Here is a 12,804-nt window from a genome sequence, read left to right on the forward strand (position 1 = left end):
GAGAAAGCAGAGACTGACAGACAGCAGAGAGAGAGACAGCAGAGACTGACAAACTACAGAGAGAGACAGCAGAGACTGACAGACTACAGAGAGAGAGAGAGAGACAGCAGAGACTGACAGACTACAGAGAGAGAGAGAGAGAGAGACAGCAGAGACTGACAGACAGCAGAGAGAGACAGCAGAGACTGACAGACTACAGAGAGAGAGAGACAGACAGCAGAGACTGACAGACAGCAGAGAGAGACTGACAGCAGAGAGAGAGAGACAGCAGAGACTGACAGACTACAGAGAGAGAGAGACAGCAGAGACTGACAGACTACAGAGAGAGACAGCAGAGACTGACAGACTACAGAGAGAGACAGCAGAGACTGACAGACTACAGAGAGAGAGACAGCAGAGACTGACAGACTACAGAGAGAGAGAGAGACAGCAGAGACTGACAGACAGCAGAGAGAGAGAGAGACAGCAGAGACTGACAGACTACAGAGAGAGAGACAGCAGAGACTGACAGACTGCAGAGAGAGAGCGAGCAGAGACTGACAGACTGCTGAAGAGAGAGAGAGAGAGACAGCAGAGACTGACAGACTACAGAGAGAGAGAGACAGCAGAGACTGACAGACTACAGAGAGAGAGAGAGAGACAGCAGAGACTGACAGACTACAGAGAGAGAGAGACAGCAGAGACTGACAGACTACAGAGAGAGAGAGACAGCAGAGACTGACAGACTACAGAGAGAGAGAGACAGCAGAGACTGACAGACTACAGAGAGAGAGAGACAGCAGAGACTGACAGACTACAGAGAGAGAGAGACAGCAGAGACTGACAGACTACAGAGAGAGAGAGACCGCAGAGACTGACAGACTACACAGAGAGAGAGAGAGAGACAGCAGAGACTGACAGACTACAGAGAGAGAGAGAGACAGCAGAGACTGAAAGACTACAGAGAGAGAGACAGCAGAGACTGACAGACTACAGAGAGAGAGAGACAGCAGAGACTGACAGACTACAGAGAGAGAGAGACAGCAGAGACTGAAAGACTACAGAGAGAGAGAGAGAGACAGCAGAGACTGACAGACTACAGAGAGAGAGAGAGACAGCAGAGACTGACAGACAGCAGAGAGAGAGAGACAGCAGAGACTGACAGACAGCAGAGAGAGAGAGAGACAGCAGAGACTGACAGACTACGGAGAGAGAGAGACAGCAGAGACTGACAGACAGCAGAGAGTGAGAGAGAGCAGAGACTGACAGATTACAGAAAGAGAGAGAGAGACAGCAGAGACTGACAGACTACAGAGAGAGAGAGCAGAGACTGACAGACTACAGAGAGAGAGAGAGAGACAGCAGAGACTGACAAACTACAGAGAGAGAGAGAGACAGCAGAGACTGACAAACTACAGAGAGAGAGAGAGAGAGAGAGAGAGAGAGAGACAGCAGAGACTGACAAACTACAAAGAGAGAGAGAGACAGCAGAGACTGACAGACTACGGAGAGAGAGAGAGACAGCAGAGACTGACAGACTACAGAGAGAGAGAGAGAGAGAGACAGCAGAGACTGACAAACTACAGAGAGAGAGAGAGACAGCAGAGACTGACAGACTACAGAGAGAGAGAGATAGCAGAGACTGACAAACTACAGAGAGAGAGAGAGAGACAGCAGAGACTGACAGACTGCAGAGAGAGAGAGACAGCAGAGACTGACAGACTGCCGAGAGAGAGAGACAGCAGAGACTGACAGACTGCAGAGAGAGAGAGAGACAGCAGAGATTGACAGACTGCCGAGAGAGAGAGAGAGACAGCAGAGACTGACAGACTACAGAGAGAGAGAGAGAGAGACAGCAGAGACTGACAGACTACAGAGAGAGAGAGAGAGAGACAGCAGAGACTGACAAACTACAGAGAGAGAGAGAGAGACTGACAGACTACAGAGAGAGAGAGATAGCAGAGACTGACAAACTACAGAGAGAGAGAGACAGCAGAGACTGACAGACTACAGAGAGAGAGAGACAGCAGAGACTGACAGACTACAGAGAGAGAGAGACAGCAGAGACTGACAGACTGCAGAGAGAGAGAGACAGCAGAGACTGACAGACTGCCGAGAGAGAGAGACAGCAGAGACTGACAGACTGCAGAGAGAGAGAGAGAGACAGCAGAGACTGACAGACTGCCGAGAGAGAGAGAGAGACAGCAGAGACTGACAGACTACAGAGAGAGAGAGAGAGAGACAGCAGAGACTGACAGACTACAGAGAGAGAGACAGCAGAGACTGACAGACTGCAGAGAGAGAGAGAGAGCAGAGACTGACAGAGTGAGAGAGAGAGAGACAGCAGAGACTGACAGATTACAGAAAGAGAGAGAGAGACAGCAGAGACTGACAGACTACAGAGAGAGAGAGCAGAGACTGACAGACTGCAGAGAGTGAGAGAGAGAGAGACAGCAGAGACTGACAGACTGCAGAGAGAGAGAGAGAGAGACAGCAGAGACTGACAGACTACAGAGAGAGAGAGCAGAGACTGACAGACTACAGAGAGTGAGAGAGAGAGACAGCAGAGACTGACAGACTGCAGAGAGAGAGAGAGAGCAGAGACTGACAGACTGCAGAGAGAGAACAGAGACTGCAGAGAGAGAGAGAGCAGAGACTGACAGACTGCAGAGAGAGAGAGAGAGCAGAGACTGACAGACTGCAGAGAAAGAGAGAGCAGAGACTGACAGACTGCAGAGAGTGAGAGACAGCAGAGACTGACAGACTACAGAGAGAGAAAGAGAGACAGCAGAGACTGACAGACTACAGAGAGAGAGAGAGACAGCAGAGAGAGAGAGAGAGAGAGAGAGACAGCAGAGACTGACAGACTACAGAGGGAGAGAGACAGCAGAGACTGACAGACTGCAGAGAGAGAGAGAGACGGCAGAGACTGACAGACTGCAGAGAGAGAGACAGCAGAGACTGACAGACTGCAGAGAGAGAGACAGCAGAGACTGACAGACTGCAGAGAGAGAGAGAGCAGAGACTGACAGACTGCAGAGAGAGAGAGACAGCAGAGACTGACAGACTGCAGAGAGAGAGAGAGAGAGAGAGAGCAGAGACTGACAGATTACAGAAAGAGAGAGAGACAGCAGAGACTGACAGACTACAGAGAGAGAGCAGAGACTGACAGACTACAGAGAGAGAGAGAGAGAGACAGCAGAGACTGACAGACAGCAGAGAGAGCAGAGACTGACAGACTACAGAGATAGAGAGAGACAGCAGAGACTGACAGACTACAGAGAGAGAGAGAGACAGCAGAGACTGACAGACTACAGAGAGAGAGAGAGACAGCAGAGACTGACAGACTACAGAGAGAGAGAGAGACAGCAGAGACTGACAGACTACAGAGAGAGAGAGAGACAGCAGAGACTGACAGACTACAGAGAGAGAGAGAGACAGCAGAGACTGACAGACTACAGAGAGAGAGAGACGGCAGAGACTGACAGACTGCAGAGAGAGAGACAGCAGAGACTGACAGACTGCAGAGAGAGAGAGACAGCAGAGACTGACAGACTACAGAGAGAGAGACAGCAGAGACTGACAGACTACAGAGAGAGAGAGAGACAGCAGAGACTGACAGACTACAGAGAGAGAGAGACAGCAGAGACTGACAGACTGCAGAGAGAGAGAGACAGCAGAGACTGACAGACTACAGAGAGAGACAGCAGAGACTGACAGACTACAGAGAGAGAGAGACAGCAGAGACTGACAGACTACAGAGAGAGAGAGAGAGACAGCAGAGACTGACAGACTACAGAGAGAGAGAGAGCAGAGACTGACAGACTACAGAGATAGAGAGAGAGAGACAGCAGAGACTGACAGACTACAGAGAGAGAGAGACAGCAGAGACTGACAGACTACAGAGAGAGAGACAGCAGAGACTGACAGACTGCAGAGAGAGAGAGACAGCAGAGACTGACAGACTGCAGAGAGAGAGAGACAGCAGAGACTGACAGACTACAGAGAGAGAGACAGCAGAGACTGACAGACTACAGAGAGAGAGAGACAGCAGAGACTGACAGACTACAGAGAGAGAGAGAGAGACAGCAGAGACTGACAGACAGCAGAGAGAGAGAGAGAGCAGAGACTGACAGACTACAGAGAGAGAGAGACAGCAGAGACTGACAGACTGCAGAGAGAGAGAGACAGCAGAGACTGACAGACTGCAGAGAGAGAGAGACAGCAGAGACTGACAGACTGCCGAGAGAGAGAGACAGCAGAGACTGACAGACTGCAGAGAGAGAGACAGCAGAGACTGACAGACTGCAGAGAGAGAGACAGCAGAGACTGACAGACTGCAGAGAGAGAGAGACAGCAGAGACTGACAGACTACAGAGAGTGAGACAGCAGAGACTGACAGACTACAGAGAGAGAAAGAGAGACAGCAGAGACTGACAGACTACAGAGAGAGAGAGACAGCAGAGACTGACAGACTGCAGAGAGAGAGAGACAGCAGAGACTGACAGACTACAGAGAGAGAGAGACAGCAGAGACTGACAGACTACAGAGAGAGAGAGAGAGCAGAGACTGACAGACTACAGAGAGAGACAGCAGAGACTGACAGACTACAGAGAGAGAGAGAGAGACAGCAGAGACTGACAGACTGCAGAGAGAGAGAGACAGCAGAGACTGACAGACTACAGAGAGAGAGAGACAGCAGAGACTGACAGACTACAGAGAGAGAGAGAGAGCAGAGACTGACAGACTACAGAGAGAGACAGCAGAGACTGACAGACTACAGAGAGAGAGTGAGAGGCAGCAGAGACTGAAAGACTGCTGAAGAGAGAGAGGGAGAGACTGACAGACTGCAGAGAGTGAGAGAGACATCAGAGACTTCAGAGAGGGAGAGACAGCAGAGACTGAAAGACTGCTGAATTTGAGAGAGACTGCTAAAGCAAGAGCAGGGTGTGAAAGACTGCCGAGACAGACTGCTGAAGAGAGAGAGACAAACTGCAGAGAGTGAGAGAGACAGCAGAGAGTGAGAGACTGATGAAGAGAAATCAGTAAATGATGGGATGCTGAAGAGACGGCAGAGAGTGACAAACTGCTGAAGAAAGTGTGAGACTGCTAAAAAAAACGAAAGAGAGACTGCTAAAAAAAAGTGCAGACAGTGAGAGATTGAGTGGTGAGGGGGAGAGAGCAGGTGGGTGGAGAGAGGGAGAGAGCAGGTGGGTGGAGAGAGGGAGAGAGCAGGTGGGTGGAGAGAGGGAGAGAGCAGGTGGGTGGAGAGAGGGAGAGAGCAGGCAGGGTGGTAAGGGGGAGAGAGCAGGCAGGGTGGTAAGGGGGAGAGAGCAGGCAGTTTGGAGAGGGGGTCAGAGCGGGCGGGGGGGGGTGGTGAGGGGGAGAGAGCAAGCGGGGTAGAGAGGGGGTGAGAGCAGGCTGGGTGGTGGTGAGGGGGAGAGAGCAGGCGGAGTGGAGAGGGGGAAAGAGCAGGTGAGGGGAAGAGAGTAGGTGAGGGGGAGAGAGCAGGCGGGGTGGCGAGGGGGAGAGAGCAGGTGAGGGGAAGAGAGCAGGCAGGGTGGTGAGGGGGAGAGAGCAGGCGGGGTGGTGGTGAGGGGGAGAGAGCAGGCGGGGTGGTGAGGGGGAGAGAGCAGGTGGGTGGAAAGAGGGAGAGAGCAGGCAGTTTGGAGAGGGGGTCAGAGCGGGCGGGGGGTGGTGAGGGGGAGAGAGCAAGCGGGGTAGAGAGGGGGAGAGAGCAGGCGGGGTGGTGGTGAGGGGGAGAGAGCAGGCAGGGTGGTGAGGGGGTGAGAGCAGGCTGGGTGGATGGGGGAGAGAGTAGGTGAGGGGAAGAGAGCAGGCAGGATGGAGAGGGGGAGAGAGCAGGCGGAGTGGAGAGGGGGAAAGAGCAGGTGAGGGGAAGAGAGTAGGTGAGGGGGTGAGAGCAGGCGGGGTGGAGAGGGGGTGAGAGCAGGCGGGGTGGTGAGGGGGAGAGAGCAGGCGGGGTGGTGAGGGGGTGAGAGCAGGCGGGGTGGAGAGGGGGTGAGAGCAGGCGGGGTGGAGAGGGGGTGAGAGCAGGCGGGGTGGAGAGGGGGTGAGAGCAGGCGGGGTGGTGAGGGGGTGAGAGCAGGCGGGGTGGAGAGGGGGTGAGAGCAGGCGGGGTGGTGAGGGGGTGAGAGCAGGCGGGGTGGAGAGGGGGTGAGAGCTGTGACTGTTGATGACACTTCCCATGTTTGAGCTTCTCTCCTCCTGCACAATGTGATTTTTTTTTTTTTCCAGCGACTGCCGGAGTTTCACTGACGATGGAAGCGTCTGCAAGAAATGGGGTGAGAAGGCGGAGTCAGTGAGGTCAGAGGTCATTGTAGGGGGAGGGGCCATGCCGCCCCCCCCCCCAGTATACAGCTGTCGCGTGCTGCCCCCCGGTATACAGCTGTCGCGTGCTGCCCCCCAGTATACAGCTGTCGCGTGCTGCCCCCCAGTATACAGCTGTCGTCCCCCCCCCCCAGTATACAGCTGTCGTGTCCCCCCCCAGTATACAGCTGTCGTGTCCCCCCCCAGTATACAGCTGTGGTGTCCCCCCCCCAGTATACAGCTGTGGTGTCCCCCCCCCCCAGTATACAGCTGTGGTGTCCCCCCCCCCCCAGTATACAGCTGTGGTGTCCCCCCCCCCCAGTATACAGCTGTGGTGTCCCCCCCCCCCAGTATACAGCTGTGGTGTCCCCCCCCAGTATACAGCTGTGGTGTCCCCCCCCCCCCAGTATACAGCTGTGGTGTCCCCCCCCCCCCCCAGTATACAGCTGTGGTGTCCCCCCCCCCCAGTATACAGCTGTGGTGTCCCCCCCCCAGTATACAGCTGTAGTGTCCCCCCCCCAGTATACAGCTGTAGTGTCCCCCCCCAGTATACAGCTGTAGTGTCCCCCCCCAGTATACAGCTGTAGTGTCCCCCCCCCAGTATACAGCTGTAGTGTCCCCCCCCAGTATACAGCTGTAGTGTCCCCCCCCCCCAGTATACAGCTGTAGTGTCCCCCCCCAGTATAGAGTGGTCGTGTCCCCCCCAGTATAGAGCTGTCGCGTGCTGCCCCCCAGTATAGGGCTGTCGCGTGCCGCCCCCCAGTATAGGGCTGTCGCCTGCCGCCCCCCAGTATAGGGCTGTCGCCTGCCGCCCCCCAGTATAGGGCTGTCGCCTGCCGCCCCCCAGTATAGGGCTGTCGCCTGCCGCCCCCCAGTATAGGGCTGTCGCCTGCCGCCCCCCAGTATAGGGCTGTCGCCTGCTGCCCCCCAGTATAGGGCTGTCGCCTGCTGCCCCCCAGTATAGGGCTGTCGCCTGCTGCCCCCCAGTATAGGGCTGTCGCCTGCTGCCCCCCAGTATAGGGCTGTCGCCTGCTGCCCCCCAGTATAGGGCTGTCGCCTGCTGCCCCCCAGTATAGGGCTGTCGCCTGCTGCCCCCCAGTATAGGGCTGTCGCCTGCTGCCCCCCAGTATAGGGCTGTCGCCTGCTGCCCCCCAGTATAGGGCTGTCGCCTGCTGCCCCCCAGTATAGGGCTGTCGCCTGCTGCCCCCCAGTATAGGGCTGTCGCCTGCTGCCCCCCAGTATAGGGCTGTCGCCTGCTGCCCCCCAGTATAGGGCTGTCGCCTGCTGCCCCCCAGTATAGGGCTGTCGCCTGCTGCCCCCCAGTATAGGGCTGTCGCCTGCTGCCCCCCAGTATAGGGCTGTCGCCTGCTGCCCCCCAGTATAGGGCTGTCGCCTGCTGCCCCCCAGTATAGGGCTGTCGCCTGCTGCCCCCCAGTATAGGGCTGTCGCCTGCTGCCCCCCAGTATAGGGCTGTCGCCTGCTGCCCCCCAGTATAGGGCTGTCGCCTGCTGCCCCCCAGTATAGGGCTGTCGCCTGCTGCCCCCCAGTATAGGGCTGTCGCCTGCTTCCCCCCAGTATAGGGCTGTCGCCTGCTTCCCCCCAGTATAGGGCTGTCGCCTGCTTCCCCCCAGTATAGGGCTGTCGCCTGCTGCCCCCCAGTATAGGGCTGTCGCCTGCTGCCCCCCAGTATAGGGCTGTCGCCTGCTGCCCCCCCAGTATAGGGCTGTCGCCTGCTGCCCCCCCAGTATAGGGCTGTCGCCTGCTGCCCCCCCAGTATAGGGCTGTCGCCTGCTGCCCCCCAGTATAGGGCTGTCGCCTGCTGCCCCCCAGTATAGGGCTGTCGCCTGCTGCCCCCCAGTATAGGGCTGTCGCCTGCTGCCCCCCCAGTATAGGGCTGTCGCCTGCTGCCCCCCCAGTATAGGGCTGTCGCCTGCTGCCCCCCAGTATAGGGCTGTCGCCTGCTGCCCCCCAGTATAGGGCTGTCGCCTGCTGCCCCCCCAGTATCGGGCTGTCGCCTGCTGCCCCCCCAGTATCGGGCTGTCGCCTGCTGCCCCCCCAGTATAGGGCTGTCGCCTGCTGCCCCCCCAGTATAGGGCTGTCGCCTGCTGCCCCCCCAGTATAGGGCTGTCGCCTGCTGCCCCCCCAGTATAGGGCTGTCGCCTGCTGCCCCCCCAGTATCGGGCTGTCGCCTGCTGCCCCCCCAGTATAGGGCTGTCGCCTGCTGCCCCCCAGTATAGAGCTGTCACCGCTCTCCTCTTCCTCCCGCAGACCATCGGCGCGCTCTTCCTGGCGCTCTATGAGATGGGCTTCGATGAGTCTCAGGTGCAGTCGGCGCTCAGGGCCGGATGCTTCGGGGTGCAGGACGCTGCCGAGTGGTGAGTGATGGCGGGAAGTATTGGCGGGGTCTGATCATGTGATTGAGGAGACCCCACCCCACGGGGCAGGAGCAGGTACAGGTGCCACTGGGGTCACACGTATTTATCATTATTAGTAAAAGTTAGTGGGGCAGCCGGGTATTTACCCTCAGGCGGGTGAGCCGGGTATTTACCCTCAGGCGGGTGAGCCGGGTATTTACCCTCAGGCGGGTGAGCCGGGTATTTACTCTCAGAAGGGGCAGGTTTAGGATTTATTGATGCCTCTGCTGACCCATTGTCACGGTGGCTCAGGCTTCAGCTGTGGAAATGTGTTGGGTGCTGTTAGCTGGCACATGATGGCGGCAGCTCCTGTAGAGGCGGGGCCCCAGCTTGGGTTATCCCCGCCCCCTGTGGGGCCTATATCTCATTGATGGGGTGTATTGTTCCTATGGTCCCCACCAGTAACAGGTTGTCTTCTGCCTCCCAGGATCCTGCAGGGCGGTCAGCCCCGAGGCACGCTCCGCACACAGCAGCCAGCACAGCCAGGAGCCGCTGCCAACGCCTTCAACCCCCCGTTAGGAGGAGGAGCCTCACAGGAATCGTCCTCAGGTGAGGGCAGGTGACACCCCCCAGACCAGGAGACTTCTTAACCTGTCTATACAGGATGTGTGGGGTCATTGAGTGATCTGGTTGGAGGATGTGTGGGGTCGGTGAGTGATCTGTTTGGATCCTCCAACCAGATCACTCACCGACCCCACACATCCTTCAACCAGATCACTCACCGACCCCACACATCCTCCAACCAGATCACTTACCGACCCCACACATCCTTCAACCAGATCACTCACCGACCCCACACATCCTCCAACCAGATCACTTACCGACCCCACACATCCTCCAACCAGATCACTCACCGACCCCACACATCCTTCAACCAGATCACTCACTGATCCCGCACATCTCCAACCAACCAGATCACTTACCCATCCTGCACATCCTCCAACCAGATCACCCACCGAACCCACACATCCTCCAACCAACCAGATCACTCACCAACCCCACACATCCTCCAACCAGATCCCTCAATAACCCCACACATCCTCCAACCAGATTACTCACCGACCCCACACATCCTCCAACCAGATTACTCACCGACCCCACACATCCTCCAACCAGATTACACACCGACCCCACACATCCTCCAACCAGATCACTCACCGACCCCACACATCCTCCAACCAGATCACTCACCGACCCCACACATCCTCCAACCAGATCACTCACCGACCCCACACATCGTCCAACCAGATTACTCACCGACCCCACACATCCTCCAACCAGATTACACACCGACCCCACACATCCTCCAACCAGATCACTCACCGACCCCACACATCCTCCAACCAGATCACTCACCGACCCCACACATCCTCCAACCAGATCACTCACCGACCCCACACATCCTCCAACCAGATCACTCACTGATCCCGCACATCCTCCAACCAACCAGATCAGTGAGTGATCTGGTTGAAGGATGTGTGGGGTCATTGAGTTATCTGGTTAATGGATGTGTGGGTCGGTGAGTGATCTGGTTGGTTGGAGGATGTGTGGGGTCTGTGAGTGATCTGGTTGGAGGATGTGTGGGGTCTGTGAGTGATCTGGTTGGAGGATGTGTGGGGTCTGTGAGTGATCTAGTTGGGGGATATGTGGGGTCGGTGAGTGATCTGGTTGGTTGGAGGATGTGTGCTGTCGATGATTGATATAGTTGGGGGATGTTTGGGGCCAGTGAGTAATCTGGTTGGTTGAAGGATGTGTTTTGTCGGTGAGTGATCTGGTTGGGAGATGTGTGGAGTTGGAGGATGTGTGCGGTTGGTGTTCGATCCCGCACATCCTCCAACCAACCAGATTAAACACCAACCGCACACATCCTCCAACCAGATCACTCACCGACCCCACACATCCTCCAACCAGATCACTCACCGACCCAACACATCCTTCAACCAGATCACTCACCGATCCCGGACATCTCCAACCAACCAGATCACTTACCCATCCTGCACATCCTTCAACCAGATCACTTACCGACCCCACACATCCTTCAACCAACCAGATCACTCACCAACCCCACACATCCTTCAACCAGATCACTCAATGACCCCACAAATCCTTCAACCAGATCACCGACCCACACATCCTCCAACCAGATCACTCACCGATCCCACACATCCTCCAACCAACCAGATCACTCACCGATCCCACACATCCTCCAACCAACCAGATCATTCACCGACCCCACACATCCACCAACCAGATAACTCAATGACCCCACACATCCTTCAACCAGATCACTCACTGATCCCGCACATCCTCCAACCAACTAGATCAGTGAGTGATCTGGTTGAAGGATGTGTGGGATCTGTGAGTGATCTGGTTTGAGGATGTGTGGGATCTGTGAGTGATCTTGTTTGAGCATTTGTGGGGTTGATGAGTGAACTGGTTGGTTGGTCACATGCTGATCCTCCCCTGCTCTTGAGCGTCCAGTAACACTGCACCTCCCCTCCAGGATCTCCATCCTCCCCAGAGCTTCAGCCTCTTCCCAGCAACCGGCGCCTGCAGCAGAGGCGAGAATACGAGGAGCGGCACAGTGCCACCCTGGCACAAGAGGTCAAGGAGGAGAAACAAACCAAGAAGAAGGTAAGAGCAGATGACCTGTCCCACCGCTGCCCCCTGCTGTCTGAGAACATCCTCTGCTGTGGTGCGTTTTAGGATGTGAGAATCTCAAGCAGTGATAGTGAGTACAGCTCTGGAGGTGACTGAAATATGTGGTGTGGTCACTCTCAGCGTGTCTGTCTGTGCCGGAGAGAGAGGAGTGTGGCAGCTCCTGGCCGAGGCTTCCAGCATGGATCCTCGGGACTCCCAGGTCTCCACTTACTGAACCTGGGGGGGGGGGGGGGGATGGAGAAGTTACCGGACAGGGCCAGTGGGCTGATCTGGAAGGGTCTGCAGCAAGGCTTCCGGTGACGGGAAGAAACCTGCCGGTAAGAAAGCTCCAGCAGTGTCCAGAAGTCATCAGAGGGATGTGTGGGGAGAGCGAGGCCCTGAGGAGTCAGCGGGGGAGAGCGAGGCCCTGAGGGGTCAGCAGGGGAGCGCGAGGCCCTGAGGGGTCACCGGGGGAGAGCGAGGCCCTGAGGGGTCACCGGGGGAGAGCGAGGCCCTAAGGGGTCACCGGGGGAGAGCGAGGCCCTGAGGAGTCGGCGGGGGAGAGCGAGGCCCTGAGGAGTCGTGGGGGAGGGATAGAGGAGGGGAGGGCAGCCACCCTGGAGGGGATAAAGGAGAGGAGGGCGGCCGCCCCGGAGGGGATAGAGGAGAGGATAAAGGAGAGGAGGGTGGCCGCCCCGGAGGGGATAGAGGAGAGGATAAAGGAGAGGAGGGTGGCCGCCCCGAAGGCGATAGAGGAGAGGAGGGCGGCCGCCCCGGAGGGGATAGAGGAGAGGAGGGCGGCCGCCCCGGAGGGGATAGAGGAGAGGAGGGCGGCCGCCCCGGAGGGGATAGAGGAGAGGAGGGCGGCCGCCCCGGAGGGGATAGAGGAGAGGAGGGCGGCCGCCCCGGAGGGGATAGAGGAGAGGAGGGCGGCCGCCCCGGAGGGGATAGAGGAGAGGAGGGCGGCCGCCCCGGAGGGGATAGAGGAGAGGAGGGCGGCCGCCCCGGAGGGGATAGAGGAGAGGAGTGATATTTCACCAGATCATGGTTAAGAAAGTGACCATTTTCACAGGTAACGAGTCACTTGATTGTTATGATATCAGGACCAGGTTGGGCAGGGGACGGGGTCAGCATGGCGTCTGGTCTGGAGCTTGGACATTCTCAGTTTGTCTAAGACGTTCAGGCATTACTGTTGCTCACATAACATCAGACACTTTCCTTGGTCGCAACAGAATCCAAGTCTTTTACCAGGGGAGGCAGAAGCTGCTCCAAGCCGCTGTGCAGACTGTGCGGTGCGGAGAGTCGTCTGGCTGCATCCTGTGGCCGGGTTAGGAGCCTCCTGTATGGTGACCTTGGTCACCCATCTAATAGGTGTCCTTTCTCTTATGCTGCAGCCACCCAGGCTAGGGGGGGGGGAACTCTGAGGTTAGATCAGCGGGGG

General features: G+C 57.1%; 1 protein-coding gene across 7 annotated transcripts in view; it reads left to right on the plus strand.

Annotated features, from left to right (window-relative positions):
* The window catches only part of LOC138784068 (uncharacterized), a 51,735-nt gene that overhangs the window by 1,738 nt on the left and 37,193 nt on the right, over nt 1–12,804 (plus strand). For all 7 annotated transcript variants that reach the window (XR_011361789.1, XM_069959554.1, XM_069959559.1 and 4 more), the window contains exons 2-5: nt 6,238–6,284; nt 8,578–8,684; nt 9,151–9,272; nt 11,227–11,357. Coding sequence is in view for 6 of the 7 variants with exons in the window: in XM_069959554.1 (XP_069815655.1) it covers nt 6,261–6,284; nt 8,578–8,684; nt 9,151–9,272; nt 11,227–11,357 (384 nt within the window). In the remaining variant the exon portion in view is untranslated. The remainder of the gene's footprint in view (nt 1–6,237; nt 6,285–8,577; nt 8,685–9,150; nt 9,273–11,226; nt 11,358–12,804) is intronic.

Source organism: Dendropsophus ebraccatus, chromosome 2, assembly GCF_027789765.1.
Source record: "Dendropsophus ebraccatus isolate aDenEbr1 chromosome 2, aDenEbr1.pat, whole genome shotgun sequence".
NCBI lineage: Eukaryota > Metazoa > Chordata > Amphibia > Anura > Hylidae > Dendropsophus > Dendropsophus ebraccatus.